This window comes from Schistocerca cancellata, chromosome 1 (genome assembly GCF_023864275.1).
Source record: "Schistocerca cancellata isolate TAMUIC-IGC-003103 chromosome 1, iqSchCanc2.1, whole genome shotgun sequence".
Taxonomy (NCBI): Eukaryota; Metazoa; Arthropoda; class Insecta; order Orthoptera; family Acrididae; genus Schistocerca; species Schistocerca cancellata.
In genome coordinates, this window is record NC_064626.1 from 827,308,021 (window position 1) to 827,330,869 (window position 22,849).

At 38.7% G+C, this 22,849-nt stretch overlaps 2 protein-coding genes across 2 annotated transcripts in view; both read right to left on the reverse strand.

The window, feature by feature from the left end:
* Nucleotides 1-22,849, reverse strand: part of LOC126188615 (pyrimidodiazepine synthase-like) — a 572,660-nt gene that overhangs the window by 329,492 nt on the left and 220,319 nt on the right. The window lies entirely within an intron of this gene.
* On the reverse strand, nucleotides 12,888-21,124 carry LOC126188604 (pyrimidodiazepine synthase-like). Its single transcript, XM_049930209.1, has 6 exons — nucleotides 20,980-21,124; nucleotides 20,793-20,898; nucleotides 20,483-20,705; nucleotides 19,503-19,638; nucleotides 14,779-14,894; nucleotides 12,888-14,690 (listed from the first exon to the last, which is right to left on the reverse strand). The coding sequence occupies exons 1-6, from the start codon at nucleotides 21,002-21,004 to the stop codon at nucleotides 14,559-14,561; spliced, it is 738 nt and encodes a 245-aa protein (XP_049786166.1). The 5' UTR covers nucleotides 21,005-21,124; the 3' UTR covers nucleotides 12,888-14,558.

The window sequence follows — 22,849 nt, forward strand, 5'->3', positions numbered from 1 at the left end:
ACAGTAGAAACACTGTGGGATATGCTGCTGTCTTGAATATCAGCAAGAACCACTGAGCCTTCCAGGCAAATTCTCCAACACTGACGTTAATCTTAGCACAACTCTTCACACTTAAAATTTGTTTCATTTGCCATCCAATACTCTCTAGACTCTGCACAAAATCTTCCCCATTTGTGTATATGCTTATAATTAACTGCCAAACTAACACTTTTTAAGTTCAATAATCTACACACAGGTTTCCCATTAAGGGTGGCACATACAAGCAGCAACCACAGACCTGCCCTGTCGCAAATCACACTTGTAATCATTCCTGGAGTTTAATTAATTATTATTATGCTTGCTGCTGCCTTTGCATCTCTGCACACTCACCATTTTGTGTACCTGCTTACCATAAACCCAGCAGACCGCCTTAAAGCACTCCTTGATCCTACTCATGCAAGTGTGAATTATTCTGGTCAAACCTTCCTTTCGCTACCATGTCACTCCATTTCATGTGCGTATTCCGATTCCCACTCACTGTTTCATATCTACCCTGTGCCTCCCTTCAGCAGTACCACCTTCACCCTATAGAACTTTGATAATTTCCTCAAATGTGGCAGAAATCAAGGAGGCAGTGAGACTTACCTCCTTGGGGTCTGAAATCTACCATATTAGCGGCATATGGGTTATTTTGATGTAATGTTCCTGAGCAGTACCTTTCATTTGAATATCCCTTCCTAGCAGCTCATAGATGTTGATGAACCAGTACTTGAGATCAGTTTTCTCAAGCAGTTTGCCCTATCCTTGGATCCACCGATGGTATCCTTACTGCACCATGCTACTGGAACTTGCATTCTGGGTTTGATTGGTCATTTGACCCCCATCCTTTCACAAAATACTGACGCACTTCTGCCCACCGTCTCTGAGTGCTCTTCACTGACTGCTTTCCTTGCTTCCTTGCTGATCAAGATCACACTCAAGCACTCCAAGGCCAGTGCCCTATGTGCGCACAATGTTGAGCTGAAGCAGCTGATTGACACTGTGCTGGAGAAACTGTCGCATGGTCATCACACACTTCACTGCCTCTCCAGCTCATGGCCAACATACATTAGCAACACAACTCCTGCAGCCAATGTGCCCCTGCCGGAGCATCATACAATCATGCTCCCATCCCATGTGAGGACACATGTGTTCCTTCTGTGCACAGAAAAGATGTCCAGTTAAGTGTGATCACTAACAGTACCCATCACAGGATACCATGACAGAAGGCTCTCCACAAGGCTCAATACACCATACCTGAAAGACTACGCCACATAAAAGTGGCCTTTTAAACATGGGCATTTTACACCTATCGGACAGTAATTGATCATCACCCATTCACCTTGTGCCTGAGAAAGATGGTTTGTTTTAGTTGTGTGGTGACTATCAGAAACCAAGCACTTGCACCATTATCAACAACTACCCTATCCCCCACATCCAGAACTTAACCCAACTGTGTAATGAGTTTTTAGTGTCCTTGACTGCCTAAAAGTATACCTTCAGATCCCTGTGTTGAAATACAACATTGCTAAAATGGCCATCATTACACAATTCAGCCTATTTAAGTTCTGATTTATGCCTTACAGTCTAAAAGATAGGGCCCAGTCATGGCAAAGTTTCATCAACTCTATTTTGTACAGTCTCCCATATTCCTACTCCTACCTTGAAGATATTCTCTTATTTTTCCTCTCTGTTGAGGAAAATGAACTCCATCTCGCCAAGGTCTGGGCAGCCCTGAATGACAGAGGCATAGATATTAACCACAACAAATGTCTGTAGCTTGTGGTCTAGTGGTTAGCATTGCTGCCTCTGGATCACAGGGTCCTGGATTTGACTCCTGGCTGGGTTGGGGATTTTCTCTGTCCAGGGACTGGGTGTCTGTGCTGTCCTCATCATTTTAGCATCATCGTCCTCATTCATGATAGAGGCTTGATTGGATTGTGTAAAAATTGGGACTTTGCATGTGTGCTGATGACTGTGCAGTTGAGTGCCCCACAAACCAAACATTATCATCATCATCAACCTCAACAAATGGAAATTTGGCCACATGAGTGTAACCTTTCTCAGTCACACTGTCAGTGCTGATGGCATACACCAGACTTCTGATCACATCAAAGTCATATGCATTCACCCCCAATCTCTGACATTTTCTCAGTATGGTAAATTTCTATCTACTGCAGATATTGGCTCAATGCTACTGTACTATGGTCATACAAAATGATTCAAACATTCAGCACTCCCATGACTAAGCTGTTGAACACTGTCACACTCATGCACCCATTCCCAGACACATGTAACTCCATCTCAACTGACATTTTAATCACCGCTATCCTTTAGCAGCATGTCAGTGATTCAACCCAACCACTTTAGTTCTTCATGAAGAAACTCACAGCTTCCCAACACCAGCCCACCATTCGACCATGAGTTACTCACAGTTTATGAAGCCAGCAGATACTTTCATGAGGACATTTAAGGATGATCAATTACTTGTACAACTTTTACAGACCATAAGCCACTTGCATACTATTTGTAACCCAGAGTACAACTTGCCTCTGAGGAGATTCTCCCACACACACTTGATTAGTCAATATTTCATTGACATTCAATGCTTCCAGGGGACAGACAATGTGGTTATGGACTACCGCTAGATTTGGATGATCAGGCTCAGCAAGCAGACAGATGGTGTCAAACTTTGAAACCTGCAACAAGACCCTAGCTTGGTGCTGACCCATGAGTCCTGCCAGCTTCCACGATATTCCCTTCCTATATTATGTGATGTATCTTTGGACAGACTCTGCCCCCTCGTCCGAGGCCCTCTCCATCAGACAATTTTTTTGGCTGTCCATGAGCTTGTACACACAGGTGCTAAGGCAACAACCTCATCATGGAACAATTTGTTTGGCCTGGTGTGAAACACACCTGCTACACATGGTCATGTGCCTCCATTCCACATCAATGGAGCAAGGTTGGACATCACACATAACCACCACTAGGCGAATTCAACATACTGAAGGGATGCCTTAGATGTATGCCCCTGACATAGTAGGCCCCCTTACTCTTTCATAGGGGTACAAGTGTATTCTTTCAGCCATCAATCAGATAACCTTATGGGTCAAGGCTGTACAACATTCAGACATCATGTTTCATTCAGTCACATGTGCTTTCATCTCCATGTGGATTTCATGCTTTGAGTGTCCCTCATTTATCACCACCAGCCAGGAATGACAGTTCGAATCCTTGCCCTTTTCCAAAGTATGTACCTTGTATAGTGTTGGCATGTTTCTTACAAAAGTATACCATCTGCAGAGAAACAGTCTTGTAGAATGTTGACACTGAGCACTCAAAAATATTCTAATGTTCCATGGTGGTTCCTGGTCGGAGACCTTGTTGTGGGTATTACTTGGCATTTGCTCTGCCCATAAAGATTACTTGAATGTTCTCATTGCAGATATCCTTTACAGTGAGGCTCTAATGGTATTGACCATGTTTGTAAAATACTCCGAGCTCCTGCCTGAGGATGAGCTCCCTACTCTAGTGGACTGCATCTGCTCACATATCATGAACATACACTCCACGGATCCATGGCCACACACCCTGCCATGGGTGTTTATATACAAACAAATTGGTTCACTGCAAATTCATCATTTTACACACAACACAGTCCAGGTGGCACTGCAGCCACCATACTTAGGTCTGCACAGGATACTAGGTCATAGCACAACCATACAATTAACACCATGGGCATCTTACTCAACAGTAAAAGCCATATGTTTTTCCTCAAAAGAGTGAAACCTGCATGGACACTGGATGATGGGGCCTCCTCAGCTACTGCCACTGATTCAGAAGTGATGTTTGATGATATCTCTGCCCCTTGTGATGATGACTCCTCCCAGTGTCTAAGTGGGACAACCCCCTCACCCCCAGTGTATGCCATTACACTGACCACTCATGTGAAGCTTCCCTTGAGGAAGAAGTAGTTATGATACATAAGTGCACTTCGTGTAAACCCGCTGCCTCCCCCACCCTCTGACCCCTCCCCCGTACCCAGTGCTCCTGTGTTCACTGTCAACATTTCTGTCTTCTGCATTGAGGACCTCTCAGTCCAACTCTGCAACTTCGCCATCTTTGTGTTTGCTGCTTTGCCATCTACACTTGATGACTTGCTCACCACCCACATCGCTTTGCTTTGCTCATTCGAGATACCAGTTGACACTGACAGGGGCAACATCCTGGCCAGTACTGCCAGAGATGGCCACTTCTCCATTATGATTCTGTTGTGTGCATCTTTGCAGGATCTTGGGCACTGAATAGAGACATCCCTTTGCTGTGCATGCTGTCACCCATGACCACCTTTTTGGCTCCAAGACTTCATTGCTTCAGAATATGTGCTCTTGACCTCCACCAATCACCGAGAAACATGCCAGCTGTGCCTTTCTTTGTGACCAGCCATGATACAGCTGGCCATGCAAGCTGGCCTCCCAATGCCAACCAACCACCACAACACCCTGTGTGGATCCACAGCATAGTAGCCTCACTAGTCTCACTTCCGCTACATACTCCGCGTTACCAGGAGGAGGGGAAGGGGGGGTGAGGGGGGGAGGGGAGTGGGGGGGGGGGATCACTTGCTGGCAACTTTCAATAGTGAACTGAAAAGCTTTGACTATGGAATCAAAGGTCTTTGACTTCAATGTGGTGTTTGGCTACAAAAAAATAATTGCATTACATGGACTAGTTGGGTTTTGTGTCTATCACCGCTGAGTTTAGCACCAGAAACTGACACCGTTGTGTAATATATCACATTATAGTATGAAAACAGAACTAAATATGTCTCACAAGGGTCGCACTTGTGCAAGTGACACTTGGACAGTGGATATTAAGCAGACAGGATCCAATTAGGAATGGTGTCCCCAACCACTCACCATTTTGTGAGCCGTGTCACTGAACATCATTGTGAAGCAGTTTCACAGTAAAATAATTAACAGCAATGGAGGTCATAAGTTGATAAGTGCAATTTTAAAGGATTTGTTTTAGATGTAGAAGTTATTCCAAGCACTTTTAAACATAACTGCCATACAACTATGTTAACATGAAACAGTATTTACATACATTAATAAGCACTGCAGGTGAAGTTTACAGTGCAATGGATACTGAGTTTTTCACACTACTTCCTATTCAATGATGATATTTACATATTCTTAACTGATCTTGATTAGAGATGACATTTTTAACACTAAGTAATGATTTATCCAAGATCATCATTGTATAGAGTCATATTCTCCCAAATCTTGTTGCCACTTGATTCCTTCTGAAAACAGAAACAAAATTTAAATCAAAATTATTCTCAAAGGGGAGCCTCCCTTTAAAATAATTACCAGCTTGGTTTTCATGAGTTGTATTCACGATTCACTGTGGTATGTAATTTTAAGTGGCAAATAATACCCATACTTTTTGCAATGTTGTGGAGCTTTTAGTCCAAATATTGTAAAAAACAGTACCCCAACACACTGTTAAATACTGCCAAATATGCACCATTCGTTTTTGTCTACTCATAGTGCAGTTCAAAATTACTGAATTGAAGCAGAGCCAAATTACCCTTATTTGCACTCAGTAACAGATAAAAAATGTCTGGACTAAGATAAGTAAGGCCATTTTTGAGTAAACTGAAAAAGATGGAAAGTAAAAAATCTAGTGTTTGTGACCATTTTACCAACAAAAGCCATCCAGTTCACAACAGCAGTAAGAAAGCTCCTACAAGCCAGTAAGCGAGCGAGGTGGTACAGTGGTTAGCGCACTAGACTCTCATTCGGGAGGACAACAGTTCTAACCTGTGTCCAGCCATCCTGATTTAGGTTTTCTGTGATTTTCCCAAATCACTTGAGGCAAATACCAGGATGGTTCCTTTGAAAGGGCATGGCTGACTTTGTTGCCTAATCTGATGGGAGCAATGACCTTGCCATTCGGTCCCCTCCCCCAAATCAACCAACTAACCAAGCCAGTCAGTGCAGCAACATGGCCCTATCATGCAACAAATGTCTTCGAATGGCACAAGTGTTGTCACAAGAACTTTGTTTATTTATTTGTCTTGTGAAACTAGGACTATACAGTGTTCAAAAGGTGTTGGACCAATCCTTAACTACTACAGATATCTCATAAAATTTTTTACATTTATCAGTTTATGTAGAGGTACTATTACATGTTTTGTTATTCTATACACTTTACAAAAACAACCTTAGTTAGTGGTTAAGTTCTGTTTTTTAGATACACTCTTACTGTATAGAAGCAGTGCTTCACCAAGTAATCCTTCACTATTGATTTGAAATTTTCTATACGATATTATTTTTTTGGATTTTGGTAATGCATTATATAGTTTGATACCAGGATGGAGTATACCTTTCTGTAATAGTGGTGTATTTGTCTCTTGTACGTGTACATCATTTATTTGTGTTGTGTGTTAGCTGTGTAGAAATTCATTATGGGTTATGCATAGAGTGATACTATTTAATTCTTCTTTTGTAATAGTTACGTTTTCTAATATGTGAAGCATGGAGATGGTAGTATTTTATTTTTCCTAAATAGTGGCTTGCATGATAATCTTTGATCGACCCCTTCCATTAGTCTACTAATCTTTTTCTGTTGTCTAAATGATCTCAAACTTGCTCCACAGTTTCCCCAAAATACTACACCATATTTCAATATTGGGGAACATAAGTAAAATGTATTGCCCTGAGATTATCATATTTTTGAAAATACAGACACTAGGGAAACAGATCAATGGTTTAACACCTCTTCCTGTCTTCCTTTTTTATGTAGTGGTTCCACTTTAGGAATTTTTAGGCATGTTGGAAAGTTGCCAGTTAAGGAGGAACATTTGCAAGGTAGGTCAGTGGCTCAGAGATTAAGTCTACGCATTTTTACAGCAAACTCTGGAATGTTATCTATTCCTGTTGATCCGCTTTTGATTTTAGAAGCTTGATTTCTTGCTGTACTTCTTGTATATTAGTTGGCATGAGAAATATTGTTTTATGTACCTAATTAAATGTTGATGTCACTTGTGTGGGACTTTAACACTCCTCACATTTTCAGCATGCTTTAGTCTTGGACACATGTCTCAATCAGGTCTGTAGATGAGAAAAGTTTAGAACTCTTATGAACAAGTCAGACATGCGCTACACAAAATGCAGCTATTCAGACAGCAAGAGTAAATGGTATACACATATGCAGCCTTCTGAAGTTACACAGCCCTTTTGGCAGACCGTATGTACCAAAGATTCCAATTACAGCTGACAAACACAGGGAGAGATGGCACTACAGACTTACATTGTATGTTGCTTCCAAGATGGCAAAGCCCCAGAACATTCGCAGCCTAGTGTTTACAATTGTTTATTCTGTTTATTTCTGTTGACTGCATGCAAAAGTTGTTTTAAATAGTAAATGTTACAGTGCTTTTCTGACTGTCACAGTGCCAGGAATATCAATAATGTAGGAAAACATAGATTGCTACTTACCATAAAGATGACATGTTAAGTTGCAGACAGGCAAAATTAAAAGGCAAGTGTCAGGAAGGTATTTTAAGATGTTTTTCTGGTCTTAAATGCATATCTGATACACTATTATGATGCATTTACTCTAATTGAAGTAGCTTCCTTTTGGTTATGATTTGAGTAATCAAAATGAGAAGTATGCAATGTGAAAAGGCTGGTTTACTAATCCAGCATTTTCCTTAATACTGACTGACGAAACTGATATTCAGTCTATGCCCCTTTCCTGAAAATGCTGAAAACATACTTTGTTATATAAACGTAGGCTTTCACGGCCATTGTCACATTCAATAAAATTTTTCTGGGTTTGTGACCCCATTGTTAATATTATAAAACTACCAATGTTTCAGTCCCTGTTGCAAGTGAGCTTCTTCAGGGTGTTTTTGTTTATTGTTGAAAGAAAAAACTTTGTTTCTTACAAACCTGCAGACATGGCTGTTACCTAATTCTGATAGTCTGTTTAGGATGAAGGGGAGGAATGTTAGAAGTCTTTATTGGTGTTTTTATTATTTCTTTTCATTGGTGGAAACCCGACTTTTTGATTGGTTTTTGCATTACTGCTTGTAATTGGTGGAAATCAGTGAATGGAAAACTAGACGGCAGCTGTGACACGGCATTGTTTTCCTGCTTTCTAGTGCCGGCCGAGGTGCGTCAGTATTCTATGTACCTGTGGCTGCTGCGGACTCCCATGTACCTGCATGTGTTGCTTCACATGAGCTATCGTCCCATAGCGCTGTTATCACTGGCAGCCAAGATGTCGGTAGCCGTCTTCTCTGTTCATGTTGACCAGTCTCTTGTCTAATTCTATTGCTGCTCTAACCTTCCTCTTGAAAGTAAGAGGCAGTTTCACCAGTACACGAGCTCCATCAAAATCAATCTGTTTGCCACACTCATCCTGGTGTTCTGCCACTGCTGACTTGGTGTGCTGTCATAGTCGGATACATCTTTCATGCTCAGATATCCGTGTGCCGATTGGTCACTTGGTGCTCTAACAGTGTTCAAATGGCAGAAATTACAAGCCAAGAATCATGTCAAAAACACTAGAGATTTGAACATATTGACTGTATCTTCCCTTTACATTAAAAAATGACTTCTTAAAAAAAAAATAAAAATAACAACAGAACAGCTACCCATTCCCATGAGACTAGAAACAGAATTTACAAGACTATATAAGAAACAGCATAGTTTTAAACACACAGGAATGAAGCCATGTAACACGCTATGTCCATTGAGAAACAACTTCATAAATTTTTAGTTGATACGTACGCTTATAGTGTTAGGGAATCTGAATGTACACTGTAAATCTCTCCATCTCCAAGAATTGTTCAAATCTATCACTTGCTGTAAAAATTAAGCTAAGCAGAAAATAAAAATTCAATATTGTATATTCTTCAAACCATTAAATTGTATTCAAAAACTTCAGATTTATATTACTTACTGGGGGTATAGGATTACTCACCAATTCCAAGTGAACCCCATAAGCTTCACAGTTATATAGCAAGTTTTTAGCAATAAGATGGTAAATTATTAAATATGATGTGGAACTTGAAATGTAAAATTTTCTGTTTCAGCATATGTTAGCTAGCAACAAATAAGTATATAAATAACAATAAACAAAGGTTCTTACAGCGAGGAAATACAAAAAAGGTTCCACCCGAGCACGCCATGAAGGCCCAATGGTACCGACCAGCCGCCATGTCATCCTCATCCCACTGGATGCAGATACGGAGGGGCATGTTGTCAGCACACCGCTCAGTCTAGAATACCAAAGCTGCTACTTCTCAGTCAAGTAGCTCCTCAGTTTGCCTCACAAGGGCTGAGTGCGAGCAGCACTTGGCAGACCCGATGGTCACCCATCCAAGTGCTAGCCCAGCCTGACAGTGGTTAACTTCAGTGATCTGATGGGAACTGGTGTTGCCACTATGGCAAGGCCATTTGCTTGAGGAAATGCAAGGTGTTTCAAAATAAGTGTTGGGACTTTTAAGTCTTTGTATCATTATTACGTTCAACTTACAATTATAGATGATATGTCAAATGAAACATCAACTCAAAGCTTCGTCTGCAGTTGTTACAAGCTCTAAAGCTTGCAGACACAGTTTACATGCCAACTTTCCAAACAAAATGAAAATTTTCTGGATTGTGTCATCTTCGGTGACAAATTGACATCATGTAAGTGGAAATGTGAGCACACGTAATGTGCACATCTGGGGGTCAGCAAATCCCCGTGAGATGGTCCAGTTGCAACGAGATGTCCGTCAATTCAATGTTTTTGTGGTATGTCGCAGCATTAAGTTTAAGGGCCTTTTGTTTTCTGAGGAGCAACTATAACCCTTGTTTACTTTGATGCACAGAAGTACAGCTGAAACACTTAACTTTATTTGGCAGCAGAATGGTGCACCACTTCACTGACACAACTCAGTACACTATTGGTTAAATGATGATGTACCTGACCACTAGATTAGCTGCAAGGGACCAAATGACAGAGCTTATTCTGCATGGCCACCATGTTCATCCGATTTCACACCATGCAAATTTTACCTTTGGAGGTTCATATAGAACTGCTACCTGCTGATCTACATGACTTAAGAAACAAGATTGAAGCAGTTATTGCAACAGTTGTTCCAGACACACTGGTCAAAGTTTGGGAAGAAACTGTGTATCGGCTTGGTGTGTATTGTGTAATGAATTGTGCTCAAATTGACCACTTCTGAGAAAAATTGTTTGAGTTGTTTTTTCATTTGATGTTTTATTTAAAAACCTTAAAACCCCGATATTCATTTTGAAACTCCCAGTATAGTGAAAACTTCTGAAATATACAGTGCATTCAAAAATAAATGAGCCAGAGGCTGTAAAACAGAAACTGCTGAATGGATTGTAATGTCATTGCCTGCAGAGGAAAATGCAGTCCCTATCAGAGTCCTGTGGTCCCAAATTCACTGCTCGAGAGTGACAGGCACAAATCAGAGTGAGCATGTGCATGTGTTGACCATCCTATGCAGTTAATCATGCTTTGAACAGTGAAATGAATTATTCAACAGAGTAAAGGGTATAGTGTTTTTTCTGACAGTGGAAGGCATGTGGGGAATGGAAATTTACCAAGTTGATGGTACGCACTGCATGTCCATTGCAAGGATCGAGGTATGGCACAAGTAATTCAGGGAAGGATGGATGACGTTGACTGAAATTGTCCAGCAGGTGGATGCCCTTGTTGTTCACGATCAGTAAGTTACAGGAGCAGATAATGCTGCAGAGGCCAGAAGTGTTCATGCAATCATTAAGGACATACTGAAATTTTGCAGTTTGTGCCCAGTGGATGCCTCACAGTCTTCCAAGGGTGCAGGAAGCACACTGAATGAGACTATCTCTTAAATTTCTGCAGCATTATTTGAGGGAAGGAAATGAGTTCCTGTCACGAGTGGTCACTGGAGACGAGACATGATGCCTTTACTTCAAAACGGAGTCATAACAACAAAGTCTCCAGTGGAAGTATGCAGGGCTACCACCATCAAAATTCAGGGTTGTCCACACAAGTGTGGGAAATGTTATGGCCACCTCCATCTTTGAAAGAAACTTTCTACAGCATGGTGAATGCAGTGATACAAACCTTGACCACCATATGATCAAATCTACATGAGCAGACCAGCTCACTGCAGGTCATTCTGCTCCAAGGAACTGGAAAGCCCCAAACAGCAACACAGTGAAGGAACTCCTGCAAACGAAGGAAGTAGTTTACAAGGCACTTGTTCAACTGATTCTTGAGTAGGCATTGCACATCACGGAGAGGTTTACTATTGAGAGTATTTTCTGGGAAGATACAGACATTAGTTCCTCCTACATACATCTCATGAAATGATGAGAAAATTCAAAGAGGCCTACCAACAATCGTTCTTCCCATGCACCATTTGGGAGTGGAACAGGGTAAGACGGATCAGTTAGTGGTACCAGAAGTACCCACCACCACATACTGCTAGGTGGTTTGTGTAATATGATGGTAGATGTTGAAATGGGATGTCCTTAGTCACCCTCCATGCAATCTGGGTTTATCTCCCTATGATTGTCATTTTTGGTGGCCTAAAGACTGCCCTGAGAGGCAAACCATTTATCTTGGGTAAGGATGTGAAATAGTACGTTCGGAAATGGTTCACAACACAGCCCCAGGAATTTTGCGAGTTGTCCATTCACTGCCTTCTGTTGCAACCCTTGTACTTACCGAATATCTAGAAGGCGAATCAAATGTGTTGAATACAACAAAAGGCAATTCAAAGTGAAATAAAGTAACATACAGTAACTGGATAAGGAAAACTGACTGCCGAATTAAACATCCAAGCTTGCTTACAAATGGACATGAGGATGCCCAGTCCACCTAAATTTCCGATTAACCAACATTTGTACAACTTGATCTTGTGTATGGTGCATAACATAGTACACCAATATCAATTCACCCTCTCTCTTCTCATTGCAGATTATGCTGGGAAACTCCACTCATGTAAATTAAATTATAAAAAAATTTGTGAACTTTATGCAAGACGTATGTGGCAGAAAATATCAAATTTTTTGTCTTCATTGGATGTACCTACCTAAATTTTATGTTAAGTCTTTATGGAACACATACCACTCCTACAGCATGTTCATAACAGTAAATCAGCAGTAACATAATCCAACATTTCCCCCACGTTTACATGCTCTAAGTTTCACTCATCATATCACTTTGTGTGTCAGTTTTTTATTCCATGTGTTAGTATTCACCACCCTGTTGAGGCACCCCTTCTACTTCTGTTGTGTCCCCATTGCAAATACACTAAGCTTGGTCTGCTAGAGAAGTCTTCACTCCAGTCACATAAATACACTAATATTCTGTAAGGATTAGGTAAATATGTCTGTTTAATGACACTGAGGAAAACCACTCCATCAACTAGAGTCCAAGTGGAGACCAAAGATTCCCCCCCCCCCCCCCCAAAAAATAAAGATAACCGCAGTATCTGGATTTAATCTGTTACATTACCTTCTCACCTTACAATCTTTTGAGTCACTTTTCTGCCTTATAAAAGTGGTTTATACAGTGTAAATCAAAATACATAATATGGTTAGACTACAGATAAAAATGTTCCTCTGTTGTAGGAAATGCTGAGCCTGTTTTTAATTATACCTTTTAGTTTCAATGGCAGATGGACACCAATATTTGACTGAATATGAAAAATGAAGACGTATGGAAACAAAACATTTAAGGGAGCAAGAGTATTGTAATAATACTGTATGTTACAAAGTGAAAGGTAAAACAATAAATTGAATTTTAAATTTGGGTTCACAGTAGACACAGAAAAAAAAACACAATTTTCCTGTTTTTTAATAATTACAAAAACCTTTAATTAAATATTAGTCTGTAAATACATTACATCACAGAAAGTATTTTGGTGTTCCTCAGATGCAGTTGCAGCAGCAGTGTGCAGAATCTCAGTAAGAGAAAATTTGCATAGAACATTACAACTGTTTAACAAAGAAATTTATTAATAAGAAAAAAAGTTCAAAGCACCATATAGTTTCCAGGCACATACACTTCTTGTGAAATTATTATCACAGCAAGCACATAATGCAGTGGAAACAGGAATACTACATCACAATCTAAGCACCAGTGTTAAAGCAGCACACCTGTGAACACTTACAGTAAGAATTGTGTTACTATCGATAGTTAGCCAAATTGACAGAAGCTCTAATTAAGCAGACTAAACAATTAGTGGGCACAAACGAGGTTATGATGCCATGTTAGAAACATATTACATACTAAAGTAAGGTGTAGTTTAATCAGTTACATCAATTGTAAGTAAATATGTTAACACTATTATGGTCTTCCTTTCACCTCAAATATAAAGTTTCTAAAATAGTGAAAGTTATATTACTACAATGAAAACAGAGTAATTTTTTGTGCAACACAAGCAATCACATCAACTCCAAATGATGAGTTTTACTGTTAAATATAAATAATTTTGATCCAGATGAAATGCAGCACAACAGAGGTTGCCACTTAACTCCCAGTATATAGAAAGAGCAAACAAGAGAAGCCAGAATTTATTACTATATACCAGTAAAGTCTGCAGACATGTACAAAAGATTTTTAACAGAAAGTTCACCTAAAAACATCACAACATGCACTGCGCATGTCACCATATATAGCATAAATGATCTTTAGTTACAAAAATATCACCAAAAAGTAGAACCATTCCTTATGAGTTATGGATCCACTTGTTTTGGATTCCCTTCATGGACTACTGTTAAATGCTCTTACTACAAAGCAAAAGATTTTTAGGTCAATACCAATCACATAAATATCAATAACCTAGTTCACTTTAACAAATGAACATTTATATCTATTTCCTCTCGAATGAAAAATTTTATAAATTAAAATGCAAAAATAATAAGATAACGCAGTCATTTTACATATGCTTGGAATGAGGTTCTAGAAAAATTCTTACAGTCTTTTTAAATGCATTGAACTTTAAAGCAGATACAAGTTTTAGGCACAATAGCCAACATGATAAATAATCTGACCATTCTAAATAATACAATCATCGGCTCGTTGCACACTTCATAATGCACCCATATACATTCAAGCACCATGAACATAAGTGTGAGATTGCTTCCTATAATGTACTTTTAGAAAGCACACAAAATAAAGTAAATCATATTAAACTCCATATTTCGCACAAAACATTCATTGCACCATACATACAGCTCCATCAGATATAACAGATTTCTGAACAAAATTGTTTCTTACAAACCATGAAAATTAATTGGACTTCCTAACAAATTAATCACAACAAGAAAAATTATTAAATTTTCCTGCACCAAAGTGTGGGAAGAGCTTAATATGCATTTGTACTATAATGAAGAAAATAAAAATAAAACTTAATATCAATCAGTTACAAACACTCTGAAGGCACACATTCCAAAGAAATTTCTAGTGTTTCAAGTACATCTTGTTCCCGTTGCATTTGATACGATATTCCATCAATTGCTAACAAGCATATCATAATCAGGATACCCAGCTTTACGGCTCTGAAAGTATTTTGCATGTACTTGCGGTTCCAAGTAACTTTCCTTCACAGCTTCATCTTCTTTCATCTGGTTCCTCCATTCCATCTGGAATTATTTTGTAGAAACAGAATTGTTATAAAAACTTTTAGCAACACAAAATAGGGAAGCTATTTCAAATAATGAAGCTACTCACCAGTCTCTTAAACCTGTCCCTGGGTAGAAGAAATTGATCACCACCCAAAACCTTCATCATATCTGACCGTTCACACCAAGGCCATATCATGTAATCGAGCATTCCAGGTCTGTCACCTTAGATAGAGAGAAACATTAGAAATTAGGAAATACACAATATAAGGAATACATGGGGTACTGTCAAGACTATGGTTAAACAAAGTTTGCAGTATCGTACATCTGTGTTGTCTTGTGCGACATCATATTGGGAGGGTGTATTTGAAATGGATTGGTTATCAGAATACTCGTCGAAGTGTGCAATGGTGCTCTCTCACATTGACGCTTGATAGTGACTTATTTTGATGTGGGCAGTTATACATTTGTTTTCAAGTTTGGAATTATTAGTTCTGTGTTGTTAAGGGTGAGAGATTTAGTTTTATGTTTAATTTTTTATTAGCTAAGGATATGACAAAGTCCATGAGTAGGTTGTGCATGCCACACGGGAGATGACATGTTGACCAGTGCTAAAGTACCACAGCTATCTGGTCTAATTGCTGAGTATGTGAATTATCAAGTGTATGGAGAAGGTGTGAGGCTGAACAAAACTGCTGCATCTCAGACCAGGGATCAGTATATGTAGTATGTAGGGTATGCATGTTGATGTGCATAATTGTCTGTCTTTTGAAATTGGTATTATTGCAGCATTTTATGAATTTTGGGGTTGTGCAGGTACATGTAGGTAATAATCTTAGATTTTGATTGGCAGGTATTGAATTAGTTTGACCTACATTGGTGACATTTAGTTCTTGATATTAGATATATGAGTGAGTTAGTGTTTTCGTATTGCAGACTTCATTTCAGCTAGACAACAGAAAGTTAAAATTCCCATTTTTCTGAGGTTTTGTTGAATGTCGAGGATTTCGCCTCCTTCATTTTTGTATAAGTATTTGTTTTGGTTTATCTTCATTACAAAGGCTGTTGTATATTTGGTTTGTCTTCATCATCCAAAAACCCCTAATTCCCGTATTGTCCCATTAGTTTCATGTTATTTCTGCATTTAAATATTATTTGTGTGATTTATGTCCGCTTGTAAGTATAATGCATGAAGTCATGGCTACCATATTAGAAAAGCTGAAAACAGGGGTGTCCTGCACCCAGATGATTTCAGGTCAATACCTAAAGGAGTACCACAACCTTAAGTTGTTCTGAGCGAGCACAGGATGGAGGGAAAAAAAAAAAAATTAAATTTAAACATACGTTTTTCAAATGAAATATTTCAGTATTCATCTTCAAAGTGTTTAGGATAATCATGAAATCTACATCTGAAAGATGGGACAGGGATTTGAAACCCACTTTTCCAGAGTACATGTCCCGTGTCTTAATGTACCCATCTCAGTATAGCACGTTATAATGCAAAATTTTAGAGCTGCTCACCAGAATATGATAAAGTGAAAAAATACTAAAAAATGAAAAAGTCAATTACAACCTAATGATTCGTCTGAAGAAAGTTATAGCTTACAAAAGTCTGAATTATGTACCACAGAAATTCTTTTCTCTTACCCTAATACATATTAGATTTCTCAGTCATTCTCACAGAGACTGAAGTACTTTTAAAGACTAAATTGTCACAAATATTTCAGGACTGCTTGTTGCTTGCTGATCATCATTAACGCTGCCAAAAACAGTCAGGATTGCCCTGATGGCTCACTGCTGGTTCAGATGTCATAGCATTGGGAGTTTAGTATTGCATCACCCAAATAACTCCAATTTTTACCTCTCATAATGCTACATCCACATGAAAAACACGAAGTTATTACAGATGTGAACGAACAGTGGAAATCTGTGAGCTAAATGGCCTCCATAAAAATCCATCTTCCCAACAGGAAGAGGGCGACAGAGCTGCAATGGAGAACTTGACTCACTTTTACTGTTTCAATTAATGGGCAGAAACCACAATAAACCAAATCCTCCCAGGTAACTCTAAACAATACCATTCTGACCGTTTTTAGTAAACCAAGTGATTTGCTTCTCCTTGGAGCTTAAAGTACTCTCGAATTGCACACATTGAACTGCAGAAAAAATGTTTTGCAGAGACAGGAGAAACACAGAAATGTAGCAAAACGGCATAATAAAAATCAATGTAAGAATATTCTTGTTGGGACAGAATTGTTGCTCACAACTGCAGGAATTGCCATCATGATAAGGACACTGAAGGCAAAGAGAGAAATATGAAATTTCAATGAGATCTTTGCAGACAGAAGAAATTTGAGTTGGATAAGAATGGGGAAGGAAATCAGATGTGTCCATTTACAAACAGATTATTGTGGTATATGCCCTTGGAAAACCAAAACTTGCATCAGCCAATAGGGATCTGAATCTCATTCCACTCACTCAATAGGAATTAAAGTGCAGTTGGCTTAAAATGAGTATTAGCTACAGTAAAGCTGTCATCAGTCTGAAGGTTGTTTAGAACACCACAGTACTTTACTAAGCATGGTCCTTTTGAGAGGTAGTATGCCATTGCCTTTCTCTGATCTAAGAACTGATCTACCCAGCCAGCTATAGGGAGATCTGCAGTTTAACATGGATTCCGAAAAATGGCGCAACTCATAATTTTTCACGTCAACAAAAATTTCCAGAGTGAAAAAGTGGCAAGTGGCAAGTGACGAAGCAAAATCTTTGGATTGACAATCATTGTTACTTCAATTCTCCTCATTTATTTGTGCTTCTTATAAATTTGCATTCCTTGTCTGCACAAGGAAAACCTGTATGAAGGTGGTTGTTGCAACCCATTTGCCGTTTCCACAAACAGATGAAGAACTCCCTCCTTTTCACTCTATCACAACACAGAACTACATCTTTTTGAACCAGCAACAAAGCCTTTGCTCAACAAAACATATGTTTTGTTTTCTACTGCATACTGGAATTAAATCAGTGAACCGAGAACATCTCCAAAAATTGCCTAGAACAGTAAAGGTTGGATGCTACTGACCTCAAAGTTTGAAGCAAGTTTTAATAGATCACACACACGTAGTTTGAAGAGGCTACATCGAAGATAATAAAATATATTTATTTATTTGATCATGTCCAGTAATTTCTTGTTTTATGCTATTTACTGGACATTTTTCAACAATTAATCATTATCAATTGCCCCTGCACAAAATAATATAAGTCAAGTTCGAAACATCCATTATATGAATTAAAAGGAAACACTGCCACAAAAGTACTGAAGAGGCCATTGTTTGATGGTGTGTGTGTGTGTGTGTGTGTGTGTGTGTGTGTGTGTGTGTGTGTGTGTGTGATGGACACTTAAATGTGCACTGAACTCCTTTATTTATTTTCAGCAATCACATTTACTGCTACCTATACTGTATGAGTTCGCAAAAGTAACAACCAGTGAAACTGTCAACTTCCTTGCTTCACTCCATAACATAATACCTCCGTAGACCAACAAGTCCAAACACACAAAAAAAGCAATTTACTACCTACTGTAATGGTTGCTATAGTGTTTTGTTACATCTGAAACATTAGCAATGGTCAGAAGGAGAAAACACTATTGGCCTTGAAGTATCCCGACAAGTACCCATTTCTACCAATCCATAGGTTGGCTGCCTGGTGGTAGAAAAATCATAACTGCAAAAGCACAAATTTCAAGAACACCCATGGAGTTGCCAGTTGAGATTAAAAGCTCAAGTATGATTTGATACAAAGGAAATGTAGTCAGTTTTCCTTCATGGCAGCAGTGGAGGAGGTGGACTAGGCAGAACTCCAATAAATCACAATTTCATAGGCAACAGGGAGTGGAAGATAACAATAGTTTCAGCTTGAGATATACCTGGATAAAAATATTCTTGCACCCCAGCTTACTAAAGGTTATATTCAAACAAAAGTATGGGAATACATGAAGATGGAAGGTGAAAATTTGACTCTTTGGAACTAAGTTATGGAAAGAGATTCAGATGGAGTGATGAGAAAGTGAGAAAGGAATTCAGTTGTGGCATCAAATTAACCACCTGTTATGTGAATTACATAAACACAAATCTGGGTGGTTATGATCTCACTATCCCTGAATGCAAGTCGAGAGACTTAACCAGATCACTATTTTACTCCATAGCACATCCAACTAAATCATCAACAATCATCATCTATTAAAGTATCTAGTATATTGCCTCTTAATGATGTGATCTTTGAAATAAACGGATATGTGTAGCCACAATCACTCTGGCCATTCACTATTGTGAATTATATTTCGACTGGAGCAATTCTGTGCTCAGGTTTCTTATTATATGACACTAGTTACATAGTTAAAAAGGTGACTAACATTAAGAAATATGGAATAAAATGCAGCAAGAAAGGGGGATACAAGATTTGGTTATTATACAATACACATTTTCTGAATATGACTTGCCACTTAGTTACATTAAAAACACGTTAACATGGGGTGACAGATGTCAAACTGTTACCACTACATTTATTTCATATTTATATTTGTTACCTTCACAAATTCTCAAAATAAATGTCACTTCCCAACCTAATCTAAACCCTGGGATACATTACGTATTACACAAACACAAGCAAGATTTCAAGAGGAGAAAGAATGGCTCACTTAACTTCAGTGAATACTGAAAATACTCTAATCATGATAATAAAGTCGTTCGTTATTCACAGCCGTAACAGCAACATTTCAATGTAATACAAACAACAAGAACAACAACAAAAGTGAAGAAATAACATATGAACACCAACCTCCAAAGAATGGTTTCCCTCTCTCAACTAGTTCCCGTTCATATAAATCAAGCCCCTGAAAGAATTCTTCTAACTGATCTTCATTGAGATTGGAATTAGCTGTATGGTAATAAACTTTGAGCATTGACTGAATGACCTGCAAATAAGAACATGAATTAGTAATGAGTGTTTTATAGAGTACGGAACTTCCACAAAATAATGCATTGCACAGTCACAATACGTCATAAAAACAAGTACTACTACTTATGTTGTTACATGAAGCTCATATTACATTCAACAGCACCTGCAGTAAGTAAGGTATAACTAGCAGTCACTTTTTAATTTGTTCGGGCACACCACATCATTACACTGATATTTCCTATTCTGTATATATTGAATCACTATAAAAGATCATACTATTCTCAATGCACCAATCAACTCAAACATCATTTCTAATCTGTTTCCTTACAATTACACTTTTAATTGAATGATAAACACGTCACAAAATTCCTAAGTTATGATACAACTGGGTGCATTCTCCTCACAAAAATACCATGAAGTAGTTTCAGTTGAATCGTGTTCGAGATCAACGGATGATTTTCGGAAGAATTCACCGCAGGAAGGTAGTCAATGTATTATACATACTCAACAATACACAGGAACAGCTTTATATGTATCCCATAAATATTACATAGCTTTGGGCTGAAAGTTCAACATTAGGTATCACGATTGAAACATATTGCGCATGAGCAATAAATTTACTATGGGGCACGCACAACTGCAAGGATGAACTAATAAACGATTACATATTACCTAAGAATTATCCCCCTCGTTTTAACTGTCAATAAGTACCTACCAGTAAACAGCATTCCCTGTAAATGTGTCAATTTTTCTTAAATTCTGCGTATATAAGAATTGGAATAAAGAAAACTATTTTGAAGGGTATAACAGCTATTTTTATATTCTTTCCAACTGAGTAGATTTTCATATGGTAAACAAACCTTATTGAAATGATCGATCATTATCTTGTCCTTCGCCTTTTTGAGTGGGTCTCTTGAATACAGAGATCTGCTTGGGTATTTCTCATCAAGAAAATCACAAATTATTAAGCTTTCATAAAGTGTGTCGCCACTTTCAAGTTCAATTGCCGGCACTTTACCAAAAGGGCTCTTCTCATACAACCAATCGGGCTTTTCCGTCAAGTCAACATTAACAACGTCGTATCTGCAAAACAAAAAAAAATGAAATTCGCTATACACAGCAGTAACAGGAATTTAGAAAAATGTACATGCTTTAGAAAAACAGACATACGGAATTCTTTTCGCATCTAAAACCAAATGGACTCTCTGTGCATACGGGCAAAATCTCATACTAAAGAGTCTCAATTTTCCTTTAGGAAACGGTGGCAGTCTGGACCCTGAAACAAAGAAAATTACTGGTATTTGGACGCACAAGCAGTAATTCCAACACAATAAATAGCAAACTACGTTGATTTTACCTCTGCTTAAATGTTTTTGGCTCATTTTAGAATAAAATTGGCTTAACACACAATTCAAACAAGAAACGCCACACCCGGCAACACTACCTCACACCAAGCAATCAAGGATAACACTGCATCGGCAAAGGTATGCCCTGGCAACGGCGACCAGAGATAATAAACGAAACTTACATATTCGTGTATATTAACTAACAGAAAATAAAGCCCATTGGCTTCCTTAGTCCACAAAATACCTGTCATAAACAAATTCAGTAATTTTTTATCCACTTTGCCAAACTCTGCAGTTACAGCATTTCATAATTTTCTCATTGCCGAACATATACAGCAGAGGAATAACAAATTGTACGGCTCTTGCTGTTTAGCTAAAAACATTGATGAGTCACCGTTCATTGAACTGTCATATTTAGAATGACAATCAGAGCTTTACGCCTTAGCAACTAAAGTTAACCAGTACTGAAAATACTTCACTAAGCAAAAGAATAGATAAATGTTCGTTGAATGTTGATATTCTGCTGCAAATATCTAAGTTTATGTAAATGGTTCTTGAACTGTGATGAATAAAAAAATCATGTTTCTCCGAGTTTTTCATAAGAAGTAAACGAAAAATGTGCTGGGAAGAAGCTAATAATACATCCACACTGCATGCTTGGCTCACCGTAGATTAAAATAACTTGATAGTTGACACTTCACGCGTTGAAGCTGCCTTCTTCCAGTCAGAGCGCTCAGCATCGTGCTCGAACTGTTCGCCTTTGTGAAACTGCTGCAACAAATGGCCATTTTACTTCAATTGTTCGGTTAGTGCTGTTTGTGAAAAGTGCGTATTCCAACGGGCCAGAAATAGTGTTAAAGGACAATCGTCTGCAGGAATATTTTAGAGGGAGGCGGAAAATAAGGGACCGCTCTTAACGGTTTCCAAATTATTCGCAAGGACCACCGCCGCTGTTAAGGTTAATGAATCGACTGTAAAAACAAAGAACTGAAACAGGGCACTCTTGTCTTCATATGCAGGGCAAGAGGACAAGTATTCAGAAACGTATGACAGATCTGGATACATCCGCATGACAAGCCATTCGGTGTCATATGCTGGTTCACAGTTATAATCATAACATATAGGCTTCGTACGACAGTGCGTGAGGCCAAACTTTCTGAAGGCAGCAAATCGTCGTTGCGACTGGTTCTGCAGAGTCTCTGTTTTAAATACAAAAATATATCAGGCTGCAAAATGTTGACAGAACGAGAAGACATAGCCACATGGCGATGCACATTTTTGGGTATAATATAAGGCATCGAGGACGTTGTTTGGATAGAAACATGGGTGAAAGTATGACATACTGCTACGAAAGGCTTAAGGGGCGATAAAGGAGAAGGTATGCCACTCCCACTGGCAAAGGTGGTAGACTTATTCTTATGCATGCTGGTTTCTGCCATAGTTTTACTCCCATGTGTCAACTGCTTTTCAGCTCAAAGAAAACTTCAGAGTACAATGAGGAAACGAATCATGAAAGTTTTTAAACTGATTCGAAAATACGTTGTTACCAAGTTTAGGAAATCCATCAACAATTATTCCTGACAATGCTCCATATCATTCTCTTTTAATGATTAGACTCCAATACTGTTCTTTAGAAAGGAAGACATTATTCCGTAGTTACGACAAGTCAAAGTTATTGGAGATGATACCCAGAAAAAAGTAGAATTATTAGAACTCGTGTCGTTTCATAAGCCACAGTTCCCAACATAGCTACGTTGTCGACGAGATAGCTTATGAAGACGGATATAAAATCATAACACTAGCACTTAGGCCGACCGGGGTGGCCGAGCGGTTCTAGGCGCTACAGTCTGGAACCGCGCGACCGCTACAGTAGCAGGTTCG

What these genes read in the sequence shown, in the direction of transcription:
- LOC126188604 (XM_049930209.1), bottom strand. Translation starts at nt 21,004, where the DNA reads ATGAGCCAAAAACATTTAAGCAGAG. An exon ending in CCAAAAACATTTAAGCAGAG is followed by an intron (nt 20,899 to 20,979) that starts GTAAAATCAACG and finishes TCTTTGTTTCAG; the next exon opens with GGTCCAGACTGCCACCGTTT. An exon ending in TGATCGATCATTTCAATAAG is followed by an intron (nt 19,639 to 20,482) that starts GTTTGTTTACCA and finishes TCTTATTTGCAG; the next exon opens with GTCATTCAGTCAATGCTCAA.